This window comes from Trachemys scripta, chromosome 17, assembly GCF_013100865.1.
Source record: "Trachemys scripta elegans isolate TJP31775 chromosome 17, CAS_Tse_1.0, whole genome shotgun sequence".
NCBI classification, from domain to species: Eukaryota; Metazoa; Chordata; order Testudines; family Emydidae; genus Trachemys; species Trachemys scripta.
In genome coordinates this window covers 6,467,979-6,481,528 of record NC_048314.1, presented here as the reverse complement: position 1 = coordinate 6,481,528, position 13,550 = coordinate 6,467,979, and the positions used below count along the sequence as shown (strand labels likewise).

Genomic DNA, 13,550 nt, shown 5'->3' with positions numbered 1-13,550 from the left:
CTCACCGCAGGGGACTGGACTTGACTTCTCAAGGTCCCATCCAACCCTGCGTGTTCAATTCCCCTCCACCACTCACACATGCCTCAAATACTTATATGCAAGTCAGCCTGTGAATGTTAAGAGATCATTCCAAAGTGTCAAGCCTAGGGAGTGTTTGCCCGAGGAGAGACAGAGAGAGAGAGAGAGGAAGTTTACCCATCAAAACAAAGAGCGTCCTTCCCCAGGTGTAGAGATTCTATTGAGATTTTCATAGAAACAATGTGATATGTGCACAGAGCTATCCAAAGCAAGAGATACACAGATGTCAATTTGGAGTGATACTTGTAGGGCTGTTTACCTTGATCTCCACATCCTTGCGGTCCTTTTGTGCATGGAGATTGAAGTGTACAATCTCTGGGCTCAGGCCTGTCTCTACCTGAGCGTACATCTGGTAACAAGTTTCTATGAGGGCCTTGGCCAGCTCCATGTGATCAGCAGTCAGCCCATTGTGAGCTCCAAGAGCCAGTGTTCCAGGTAAGAAGCAAACTAGATGATCCTGCAAGACAAAAGCACCATCCACTGTGAGAGGTATTAAAACAAACAAGACTTTGACTTACCCTGTGGCAGTACAATAAGGATATAGAGCGCTTAAAGACCACAATTATTTGTTAAGCAGAAATGTAACATGACATGAGGCTGGCGCCATTACTAAAGGAGACTCACTGTCAACTTGAAGTCACAAGATTTTGTAACTGCTATTGATACTTCTAACACCTTAAATTACTAAAACCAACAGAAGCTAGTGGAAAAAAATTCTCATCTTGTTCAGTTTACCAGCCTAGTGCATTTCGGAACACTTTGTGTAAAGTCAGTTTCTTGGTTACCTTGTACTGCGATTAGCAAGGGAGAAACTGAATGACCTTTAAAATCGATCAAGAGGGGAACCAAAAAAACCCTTACAAAATTAGTTTTAAAAGAATTCAGGAGATAGCATTTCAAGAGGGTTCTATCAGAAAGTGTCAATTTGAAAAAAAACCTCAATTTGATAGTGTCTCTAATATTTATATAGCACCCTAACTTTTCATGGTGCATTTTAAACATTTTAAATGGTCCAGACAGGTTAAAAGCTAAACTACTCAAACACAAAAAGTAGACAAAAGAAAATGATAGGCAAGAGAAGGATGAGGATTAAGATTAAAACTATGAACAGAAAGCAAATTTCATGAGCTCTGATATTTTGAAGCAGAGACTGAAGTAAAACAAAAGGCAAAATAGAAATTAGCCATAGAAACCAAAGGTAACAGGTTTTGGGGAAGTATTTGAAGTTTAAATACAGATTATTCTGATAAATATAGATTAATATGAATATAACAGAGCAAGGGGTAAAGTTGAACATCCTTCCTACCACTAGAACTTTTAATTTTTTGTTATTATCCATTTGAGTGTCAGAAACACCTGATTCTTTAAGTCAGGCATCCTGAGTATTCCTCTGTATATCAGGCTCATCTCCTTGGTACAGCCAACATTCCACAGAACAACACTGGATTTTATTCCTGCACAGAGGCAGCAGCAGGAGCAAAAGGGTTACAAGAATCTTCCCTTCATGAATTGTACACACTACAGCTTTATTATTCAGTTATTTATTCAAGGAACAGAAGTATAGGTATTACCGCAAGGATTGTGCAACACTCTCAAACAACTGAGTTATGTGTGATTATCTTTCTGAGAATACTGTGAAATGTTACATGAATAATTCAACAGTCAACAAAGTCTGTACACAAACAAGTTGGGAACCTATGTCACATACAATTCTCAGTACTCACCTCCACTGAAATTCAGTTTACAGTAAGATTAACAGTCCCTTCCAGTAAGACTAATGCACTACTGATATTGTGAACAGGAGGATTACATATTAAATTTGGAGTTTTGTTCATTTCTACCATTCCAAAATCCTAAAGGGGTTATCAGACACCACTGCCACCACCTGCCAATCTCATAGTGCTCATAGAGAACCTCTGTACAAAGCTCTCAAGATCCCCGTCCAATTCAACAGGCAGTGGGCAATATTGATGGTAATATCAGGGTAGAGAGACTGAAGTAACAGCATTAACATCTTTTCACCTAGTCAGGTTTGGTGAGGTTCCAGCCGTACCCTTCAAGCAGAGATAATAAATGAAATGCTGTAAAAGTCTCTGCCCTGCAGGGACTGAATGAACTGTACTCATACATACAGTGTTAAGGGGACAGATTTACACATACATTAGTAATGCATTGCTCACTTACAACTATTCGTCACTTTCATTTATATACTGTCTTACACAGAAAGCACTCCAAGTACTTTTCAAAAGGAGTGTTAATTCATAGATTTTAAAGCCAGAAGGGTTCATTATGATAATCTAATCTGACTTCTGGGATAATACAGGCACAGAATTTCACTCAGTAATTCCTGCATCAAATGGTTGCCACCTAAAAGGCAGGAAATGAGATAGAGTAATTTGCCCAAGGACACACAGTAGGTTTGTGGCAGAGCCAATACCAGAACTTCCAAATCACCTGATTTCCACACTCATGCCTTAACTACTAATTAGATCATTTACTTCCTTGTATTTTTGCATTGTAAAAAATACACAAAATAGGCACTATCTCAGAGTTTCAAATGCTGAAATGATGTAACAAATGATTGCACTGAATGTGTTTTCTACTGCAGAAGCACAAGTGGAAACTCACAGGGAGATTCAGATCAGCAAATAAAAACCAAAGAAAGGGCCTCTGTCCACAGCAGGGACTGTTACCTGTAACCTAGCTACTCAATACTGTCACTAGTGACCTGAACCCAGCCTTCTTTTAAACTAAGATAGCACCTGCCCAGAGAACGAACAGACAGAAAGACAAACAAAACCACCACCCTTCACAGGCTATCATAGTGTAATCCAGTGGTTCCCAAACTTTAACAACCCATGAACCCCTTTCACTAAAATGTCAAGTTTCGCAAACCCCCTCCTAAAAATGAATATGTCTAGGGATTTTCTCCTTTACCTGAGCATAAATTATAAAAGCAGTGTTCTTGGAAATATAATTTTTTTAATTACATGCTTATTACACACTCTTTATTATTTATTATTTATCATTACAGTGTTAATTTTATTACATTATGAAAACGGCAACACTCTTCCAACATCTCACTTTCGCAGCTTGTATCGCTTTGATTAAGCCTGTTACAAGACAAGGCTCCTATGTTTAATCAAGGAGTATCAGATGTGATACAGCATGAAGTATTTAAGAAGCCAGCTCAAATACAGAGTTCCTCCTACACAAGCATTCGGGTCTTGAGCCATCCAGGCAAACAAACAAAACTTAAACTTGTTCTTCATAATAATTTTAAAAACCAAACACTAGCAGCCTATTTAATTTTAAAAACAGCAGAAAATATCCACCTCCCTTTCCATTTCTCATAAGGAGTCTTGAAGTTTAAATCGCCTCAGTGTGACAGATATGCTTGCTTTGATCTGCATAGCTCTTAGAAGTCCCTGGGACTCCGGGCTGTTGGTCCTGTGCTGCCCGAAGTCCTGAGGGACAGCTCTGTCCGCCATTAGGGAATTTTTTCCCCCAAGAACCCCCTGTAACATTTTGCGAACCCCAGTTTGGGAACCACTGGTGTAATCTAAATGCACAAGGCAACTGAAGATTGCAAGGGTCCCTGCCAGTTTTCATTTTTTAGATCTTCCAGCAGCCACTATCAAAACCTTTGCTTCACACACACACAGAATACACATTTGATCAAATAGCTATTATAACTACCGCACTCAAGATCTCTCCCCTACAAAACTGCAGACAGCTCAGGGGGAATGCAACAGTATTCATAAGAGCCACTGAAAAAATTCAGATACAGTGCTTACCATCTTGGCACTGAAATGGCCGTGAGCAAGTTCACCTACAAAAGTAAGCTTCTTGGGTTGTGATGTCCGAAGTAAATGCTTTTTCACCCCTTCTATAGCTCTCATGTAATCTTCCAACAGTCTGTGAATTAAAACCATTCCCAGTTGGCCCAAATATACACATTTTAAAGTAGATTTATCCAACCATACTTTAGATACAGTACATGCATCTCAAAGGCCACACTTTTTGTAGAGTAGAAACTTGCAATTTGATTTCAATGGCACTACTTAAGATATTAAGTCAAATATAAAGCATTAAGAAAAATCCAAGTAATCATGCTTATACAAAATGCATCTAGCATGTATCTCCAATATATCTAATAATCTTTAGCTTCTTTCAAGGGTGTATAGGAGAAAAACATTTCTGAGAATAGTATGATAATTAAAACAATTTTTAAAAGTAAAGATGTGGTCTGTGAATTTTAATGCTTGTGAAAGATGTTGGATTCAGAACCAATCGAGACTGAAGTTCTGCATCTGCACAACAGGTACAGCACTGGCAGAAGTCATGCAAGTTTTCCCTAAAGATATTCCTCAACCCTTATCTGCAGGACACCCTCTAGAGGCAACGTGTCCCTAGCCTTTGTTTGCCAGAAGCTGGGCGACAGGGGATGGATCACTTGATGATTACCTGTTCTGTTCATTCCCTCTGGGGCACCAGGCATTGGCCACTGTCAGAAGGCAGGATACTGGGCTAGATGGACCTTTGGTCTGACCCAGTATAGCCGTTCTTATGTAAGGTTAATATTCAAGGGTGCGTGCAAGAGAGAGAGAGTGCCTTTCTTTCCCACAATAACACCTCCCTAGTCCCACAAACCCTTTCAAACCCCTCTCATCCCAAAACAAGGTGCTTCCCAGTTATTCAGGCCAGACAAGAGAAACACACTGGAATCCAAGGCACCGGATTCAAATTCAAGTCCTGTATCTGGACTAGAAAGGGGATAATCACGAATGTGGTACCTGCCCTCCAGCAGTTCCTCACTAATCCCTCTCTAACAGAGCCTGCAAAATGCCTTGCCACTTTCAGAGAGAATAAAAGTGATGTGTCCTACAGAGCAACAACATTTTATTTACACAACAGAACCTGCTGCAAACAATTTAAATCCCTCCCACATCTGTAACAATCGCAACCCTCAACACCCTCTGTAGGAGGGAAGCAGAGTTGCAAGTTGAAGTCTGATCCCAACACTGTTATGCAGTTACCAATAAGTCTACTGACCCAGCTTGTTGTTTGTTGGTTTTTTTTTTAAAACTACTCACAAATACGCTCATATCAGAGTCTGCATAATATTCTCTTCCTTCTAAACCGCCAAGTCTTATAGCTTACATCATTCTTAAACTGACACAGGAAGTGGGGAGAACTTACTCATTTTCTTTCTTCCCACCCTGGATCCATTGCTTGAGCAAATATTCATAGTAGCTGTCAGCTCTGGCTCCCAGAGTGTAGACACCCAGGTGAGTGAACTGCCCACTGTTGGTGTTTATGAACATGGGCACCAGCCCATCATTTTTCCCTGAGAGAGAGTGTACATGCTTCATCACCGCATCTACTGCTTTCTACAGGAAAAAAAAAAAAAAAAAAAAACACATTGAAAAAAATACACCTTGAATGAGACAATGCAACTACACAGCTCAGTATTACTTAAATGGCCTGGAGCAGTCAACAGTTGTGGGATTTTTTCCCCCTTTCCAACACAGTTGCTGCTTATGGCTTCAGAGAAACTACAGCAAATCTGAGGTGGGAATAGTTAGAGATTTTTTATCAGCTTTCCTTTTCAAGAATACAACTCTCTCAAGCTAGAATCAGCGATGGTGGTGAGTCCAGGTCCCTCAGTCGTTTAGAAGTCAGATTCAAACACCGACTGACAGAACATTAGGTTAACTCTAACGTCAGGTTAAGTGGCCTGCAACACCTTCAACAGTGTCTGTTCTGGAGGAGATCAGTGAAGCTCAGAAATATTTCTCAATAATACTATAGCTCAACTCAAGTTGGTAATGATGCCAACTTTTTTTTTTACTGAGATTTTCATGACAAGTATAGCTAAGGACCACTGCACATGCATAATGTACAGCTATAGTTCCTGCAAATAACTGTATAAATAAGGCCCTACTTGAATTGTTGGATGATCTTCAAATAATTGCAGAGGAGTTGCGGACAAGACATGGAAAAAAAAATTGCAGAAAAGTAATAATGGACCTTCATTAACAGCAATGATTTGGAAAAGCCAGAATGTGTTTAAGAAAAATGTGCAGGAATGATATAAACACTCAAGTATTATGTTATGCCTGCTAATTTTTTTGATAACCAGACATTTTGCTGCAACTATCTTACATTCATTAAAAAAAATGTGACTGGTACAATATAAAATTCAGAAGACTAAAAGTCTTAACACAGCTGCTGTAGAAATCGAGTCCAGTCACTTTACCCTTTTACAGGCATTGCATGTTAGTGCAGTACTAATTGCATACTCAAAATGTATGTGAAATTGTGGATTGTGCAAAGTAAGCTAATTAAAAAATCAAAATTGCAGTGGAAGCCTACTTTTGGGGGATCCGCAATATTGAGAATGAAGTAGGGCCTTATGTGTAAGTTGATTTGGGGCACTATACAAAAATCACCTCCAAAACAAAAAGAACACACCTCCCACTGCCTTTGAAATCGTTAGTACTTTGGCTTATTTTCTCCCAGATACAACCTTCACACCATGCCCATAACTGGAATTTGAGTCAGCTGATAAGCACCCTGCCGCTTACGAAGGGAGTTTAGTTGCTTTCAACACTAGCATTAATGTAGGGATATCTAAGCACCTCCTATGAATTTAAATACTAAGAAGACAGCTCTATATAGTTTATCTATAGCCTGGTGTTTCGAAAAGCCAGTTATAGGTAATCTAGTCTCAGACAATACAAAAGATACCACAAGCATATCAAAAACAAAGATTTTTCTTGTAAGTGCCTTCTGATGAAAGGAGCAATTATTCACCTCTACTACGAGCTTTGTGGTATTTACTTTAAAAAAACATAACTGGAAAAGTAATGGACTCTTCCCCACCCCCGGCCCGCCAGCTGCTTCCCTTTGGATATGTCATTTAACTCTCTAGCTGTGAGATTATAAGAACCAGGAATTCACCAGCAAACTGAAAGGTGGAGTGACTACTCAGAAATAGTGATGTGTATGGTGTGATTAGGCATAAAATTGCTCCAGATAAGATGTTTTAGAGATGGTGTTTGTTAGGAGGTGGATCAGCAATGCAATGGCATTTACTTTCATCAACCAATGAAATCTGCTCCAGCTGCCACAGTGAGAAACATTTTTGATCTCTGTTAGAAGAATGGAAGGAGAAAAGAGTACAGGCAATCTAAGTGAGCCTCACCAATAATAGGGTGGAGGCTGACGGGTAGTGGTGGAGAGAGGAAGAGAAGATGACAACTGATTCTCCCATACCTGGAATTTCTCATCTCCAGTGAGACGAGAGAGCTCCCTAAACTCCAGTTGAATACTGGTCACCTCTGCCACGGTGCTGTCAGACGTCCAACGAGGCGGGTGGGCAGTGCCTCGGCCAATGTTTACATCTGAGTATGGTATCTTGGATGGTGTGTTGAATGCTGGCATAAGCCTGCTCCCAATGTCTTTCTAAAGAGAACCCAAAAGCATGGAACAAAAATTCTTTATTATTTCTCTCAGCAATCAAACAAAAAGCAGGAAAGAACTGCAGCTTAGTTTTAGCCCATCTACGAGGAACAAAGGCAAATATTAAGAAGAATCACTACTTCACTGTAATTGGCATATAGCTTCTACCTGGTTCCCGTTGCTGTACACTACAGTTCATACTGCACATCCCACGTAACACATTTTCAATCTGAGATTACGGATAATCCTTAATGCAAGCACAGGGCCTTTCTCCCGGCACTTGGGAGGGGAAGGAGAATACCACTGTATTTCCCAAGACAGGGAACCTGCGTGTAACCGCTCCATTCATTGACTAGGACTTTCTTCCCATACAAAAAAATTAACTGGGTAAAAAGGTAATAAAGATCCTTAAATGTATCATCTTAGTCTTTACATTAGGAATTAAGGGAAATTCTAATTAAAACGGAACCCTAAGGTAATTAGAGCTCTGATGACACCAGGAAGGCAAAGATGAAGAAAACATTCAAGAAGCCTCTAGGGCAGTAATGGTGAAATACAGAGGAAAAGCGTGGCAGAGTTTACTTTCTGATGAACCTTTCTGCCACTTTACCCAACGCAAGACACACATTCTACCTGGGACTGCGAGACTCAATCACTTACAGCTTTTTCCAGGAAGAGGCTATCTCCAGATAAGTGGTAGGCGCTCAGCAACCCCCCCAGAATACGAATGGTGCTCTCAAAGAGGTTCACATCCACATTCTTATCAAGCAGTAAGTCAGTTGCCACCCATTTCTTTGCTTCTTCAAACTCTGCAAGGCACAAAAGGGAACAACTTTTGGAGGACACACACTGTAGTTATAACAGCACACTCAAATGACCAGATTAAGAGTTAGTGAGCTATACTGCCTTGATTCTTATTCAGTCTATCAAAAGGAACCTGTATTTTTAAGGGGCAAGCTGAAGAGATTACAAATACACTGAAGAACACAAACCTGGCATCAGTTTAATTCCTATGCAATACAACAATGTGGGGATATGCAAGGAGACAAGTACTTGGCAGAGAAATTACATGTTTAGCAGGTCTTGTAAAAGCACATTCCTTCTTTATTAAAATAATGCAAACAGGAATTATCCTGGTATCCCAATAACCCACCTCTCTCAATATAAGCCTGCAGTCTATTACCACCTATTTTACTGGTCATGACAATCAGTCACACTTTCACCATAAGACTTTTTTTAAGGCTACTTAAATCAAAGCTACTGCCTGTCAGCTTCCCAACATACTATCTATGTATATATATGGCCTTGCATTACTTCACCATAATTAATGACTATCCTCACAACAGCCTTATGGGGTAGGAAATATGATTCCCCATTTTTTAGATTAGGTGCTGAGATAATGAGGGATTAAGTGACATGCCCAAGGTCAAGCAGGAAGTTTGTGGCAGAGCTGGGAATTGAACAGACGTCTGTTGAGTCCCATGCTAATGTTTTAACCACAAGATCTCTAAGTATTCAGGACACCAGGCATCTATGACTACCAGAAACCTGTACTGGGGAAAACAAAGTTGCTTCTTTAAAATGTTGCCAATTATCTATGCAATTATCTATTTGGACACAGAATGCAAAGGTTAGAAACTAATGCCCTTCCACTGAGACTTCTGGATGTTAAACTATCACTAGGATAGCTCACCAAGATCTACCTACCACAGATCTGTCTCCCTTGTGAGAAAATCACTGTTTACAAATACATTCTTTTACACAGGCCTTAAATAAGGATGACAAAATAGGTTTTCTACATTCCACTTCAGTAAATTGTGCTGTCAGACTTATCACTGACTAGCAATAGAGAAATCCAGAATTTTCTTACAGAAGCAGTTTTTATATTCAGACTCGTGAGAGAAAGATTTTCACACTTTAACACAACTTTCATTTAGAGCTTTTTTTATCCTGAAGAATCCCAAAGAGCTTTACAGACTATGAAGCAATCACTTAAAGGAGAACTGCGATAGAATATAAAAGTTTCCAATCAGATGTCCATTTTAAACATGTCTAAATCACTAATAATTTATTTTAAAAGCACTCTGCAGTTCATATTTAAATATTTTATAAGAACGCAGTCACACTGTCAACCTGATGAAACATCAAGAGAGCTCAGACATGCAGTGAGAGAGACAAGAGATTTTCCACAGTCGGTTTTGTGTTTGATTTTAAACTGTACGTATTAAATCAAACAAGTAAAGAAAATATAGAGCTGTGGAAGATTCCTGCAGTTTCTTATGCCGTTAGCGCCAGATCTGATCTTCCAGTATTGATACATGTCAAACTGTGTTTGTTGTGGAATTATTATAAAGGTGGCTGTCTCCACAGATGCCATAGCTGTTCAAAGCACATCAATGGAGACATTTTCAGGTATTTGTAAATACTGCTTTGTAGTTTCCTTGTTTAACTTACATGTCCCGATTAAGTGATTTTTTTTTCTGTAGTCATGTAAGGCAGTAGCTTAAAAACAAAACAAAAAATGAAACTGAGGTTTTAAAACCCAGTACAAAACACAGCCACTTCTGCAGTGAATTAGGATACCTGCCATACACTGAACAGAGAGTATACAACAGTTTGGGACAGGAAGTGATGAGTACTGTATCCTATTAAATTTAGGAGAGAATTTTGCTAGACAATACGTAATTAAGCAAGTAAAAATGTGGCTTGCTTACCAGTGTTAAAGTGTGGTTAAAGTCAGAAAAGTGAATAAAAATAGCACTGCCTTAATCCAGTGGTTTTCAAACTTTTTTTCCGGTGACCCAGTTGAAGAAAATTGTTGATGCCCATGACCTAATGGAGCTGGGGATGAGGGGTTTGGGGTGTGAGAGGGGCTCAGGGCTGGGAATGAGGGGTTCAGGGTGTGGGAGGGGGCTCTGGGCTGGGGCAGGAGTGTGGGAAGGGGTCAGGGCTGGGCTGGGGGTGTAGGCTCTGGGGTGGGGCCAGGGATGAGGGGTTTGGGGTACAGGAAGGGGCTCCAGGTTTGGGGGGCTCAGGGCTTGGGCAGGGGATTGGGGCACAGGGTTACCTCAGGCGGTTCCCGGTCAGCGGGGCAGCACAGGTGCTAAGGCAGGCTTCCTGCCTCTCCTGGCACCGCGGACTGCGCTGTGCCCTGGAAGCGGACAGCAACAGGTCCGGCTCCTAGGCGGAGATGCGCAAGCGGCTCGTGCAGCTCCCATTGGGAGTGCGGAACCGGTGCTTGGGGCAGGGGCAGCGCGCGGAGCCCCGTGGCCCCGCTGCCTAGGAGCTGGACCTGCTGCTGGCTGCTTCCGGGGCACAGTGCGGTGTCAGAACAGGTAGGGACTAGCCTGCCTTAGCCAGGCAGCACCGTCGACGGAACTTTTAATTGCCTGGTTGGTGGTGCTGACCGGAGACACCAGGACCCAGTACTGGATTGTGACCCACAGTTTGAAAACCACTGCCTTAATCAACAGATCTGTGTGGATTCTGTCTCTTATATACTTATAGTAAAAACAAAAGTTATTAGCTTTATTCCTTTAAGCATTGCAGATCCAACAGAACACTGAATTATTTTCTGGTTTACATACAGAATTGTTGACTAAGTTCCATATGTAGAATATCTTTATTAACAGTGATTATACACAAGCTAAAAGATCCCAGACTGACTTTGCAAGACTGGGACTTAGAAAGGCCCCTCCAGTATCTTACAAAAACAACAAGGAGTCTGACTGCATCTGTAACTTCCACTCTATGCATCTGAAGAAGTGAGGTTTTTACCCACGAAAGCTTATGCCCAAATAAATCGGTTAGTGTTTGGTGCCACCAGACTCCTTATTGTTTCTGTAGATACAGACTAGCATGGCTACCCCCTGATACTTGACCTCCAGTATCTTAGTAACCATAGCACCACCATGGGGCACTGGTTGTTTTAGTATGGAAACAACCACAGGCAGACCTAATAATCCAGTCCCCAATTTATAGCAGGAATGCCAATTCATCAATAGATATAGCCAGCAAAATTATTCCACAAATGCTTTTACATATCGGATGCAGTTGGAAGAAACACCTTAAAAACAAAGAAGTGTCCCCCTTAATAGTAAATGTTTGGATTTTCCCCATGGACAAAATGAAATTTGCTCAGCCAAAGTGTAATGAATTGCCTATGTTAAGGAGCTCTGAACATATTAGTTCAATCGATACTGAGAATCCCCAAAAGCTACTGGAATAAAATATTTTGCCTCTCAGCCACCAAGCATAAAATGATCAGTTGGCCTTAATGGCAACTGTTGGAACCAGAAAAGTACCGAGGTGGGAAAAACATAGGAAGAGGAAAGAAAATTACCTTCTTTTAAGCCCAAAATCCACATGGTATCCAATGCATCAATTAACGTAAGACCGAGTCCAAACCACTCGCTGTAGGATTTGGACAAAGGCTTCAGTTCATCATGTCCCCAGGCAAACTCTTTATAACCTTTCCATGCATGGCGGAATGCTTCTATCACAGCCATCTGACGTTCATTTATGGGCACTGTGAATGGAAATCAACCTTGCTGAAGAATGCTGAAGCTCAGAGTTATGCAGCCACATGAGACTCTTCTCCACAAACTCTACCCAAAATCAAGAGCCCTCATCTCTGCAACTAAAGATTACATTACACTGGCTTCAGTTACCTGAAGTTATTCCTTTGTAATAGGGTCTTTCCAACACGCAGTAAGCGGTCAATATTTTTAACCAATGATTTAGTGAGTCAGCAATGGAAATCTCATTAACACAGAACTCCAAAAATAATATTTAGAGAAATACACACAAAAAACTATGTTAATGTTAAAAGAACATTATTAAGGTTGCCAAGTCAAGCATTTTTAACTTAAGATATCCCAGAATTAAGGTTGCCTGTACAAACTTAATTCAGTCCCCTTGTGAGTATGTTTTATGATACAGTTTTAATTACATGATCATATATTTTTACCACAAGAACCCTATCTCATTCCTCTACTGCCCAATTTAAAGTCCCTGCTCCAGACCATGGGGGTGCTAGAGCTTTTCAAAGAAAAGACCATCAGAATTTCAGCAAAACAATTTATTTTCCCTAGCCTTGATCTCGAAAACAGCTCAACAGTTTTGGTTGAAATTTTCCAAAAACAATTCAGCCTGAGGCAGACACCCAGCATGAAAAATTTCAGCCCAAGTGGTTAAAGTCTAACAAAAAGTTATGAGCAACTGAAGAACGGGTCTGATTATGGGAATGTCTGGCAACCTTCATAATAGGTGTTGCTATTAATCCCACCTATATTAAGGGCACTTAGACATCAGGATGCCAATGCACTGCATGCTATTACAGGTAACGCCCAGGTTTTGCAATAAACAAGAACTCCCTCTGACTAGCTCATCAGAGAGCAGATTCCCAGATTCTTTGCTGCACTGGGGAGAGCAAATGAAGAGAGAGCTGCTGCAGCTGTCTATTCCTGGTAATCCTCAAAAGCAGCGTGTGATGAATTAAATGGAGGAAGTCACTTCCTTTCCCCCCCGACCAGTCTCCAAGAGACCAGCAAACCACTGTTGAGAAAGTAAGTTGTCCTTTTCGAGCCATCTTTCTAAACAGCTATTTTTCCCAACAGGAGGGCACTTCTCCCTTTTGGGAGGTGGAGCAGAGAGAAAAATCAGGCCATGCTGCCTATTTTCAGTGACACCCCTATTTCTCAATTTCAGGGAGGGAGAAAAAGGCAAGAGGCCACTTTAAATAAGGGGAGGAAGGTTGTGCATGAAGGCATGCACATACTGGGAAAAGAGGAAAAAATGGTAGCAAGATATATTTAAATGGGAGGGACCAAGTGCTTCACCAAGCGAGGGGAATGTACATTTTGCAGAGCAGGGAAGGTGGTTGAGGGCAGGTGCCTATAGTGCTCCCCAACACAACGATGTCATCTCCTGGCAAGGCAAAGGAGAAGCCAATAACCAGGAGCCTCTCAAAAACATTCCCTGGTGTAGGGCCATCCTGTTTCCAC

At 40.9% G+C, this 13,550-nt stretch overlaps 1 protein-coding gene across 1 annotated transcript in view; it reads right to left on the bottom strand.

Moving 5' to 3' along the window:
• MAN1B1 (mannosidase alpha class 1B member 1) overlaps window positions 1–13,550 on the bottom strand; it is a 31,624-nt gene that overhangs the window by 9,477 nt on the left and 8,597 nt on the right. Inside the window, exons 6-11 of the mRNA XM_034793562.1 lie at window positions 11,888–12,073; window positions 8,206–8,354; window positions 7,360–7,548; window positions 5,281–5,471; window positions 3,876–3,996; window positions 338–535 (exon numbers count right to left, since the gene is read on the bottom strand). Coding sequence (XP_034649453.1) covers window positions 338–535; window positions 3,876–3,996; window positions 5,281–5,471; window positions 7,360–7,548; window positions 8,206–8,354; window positions 11,888–12,073 — 1,034 coding nt within the window. The remainder of the gene's footprint in view (window positions 1–337; window positions 536–3,875; window positions 3,997–5,280; window positions 5,472–7,359; window positions 7,549–8,205; window positions 8,355–11,887; window positions 12,074–13,550) is intronic.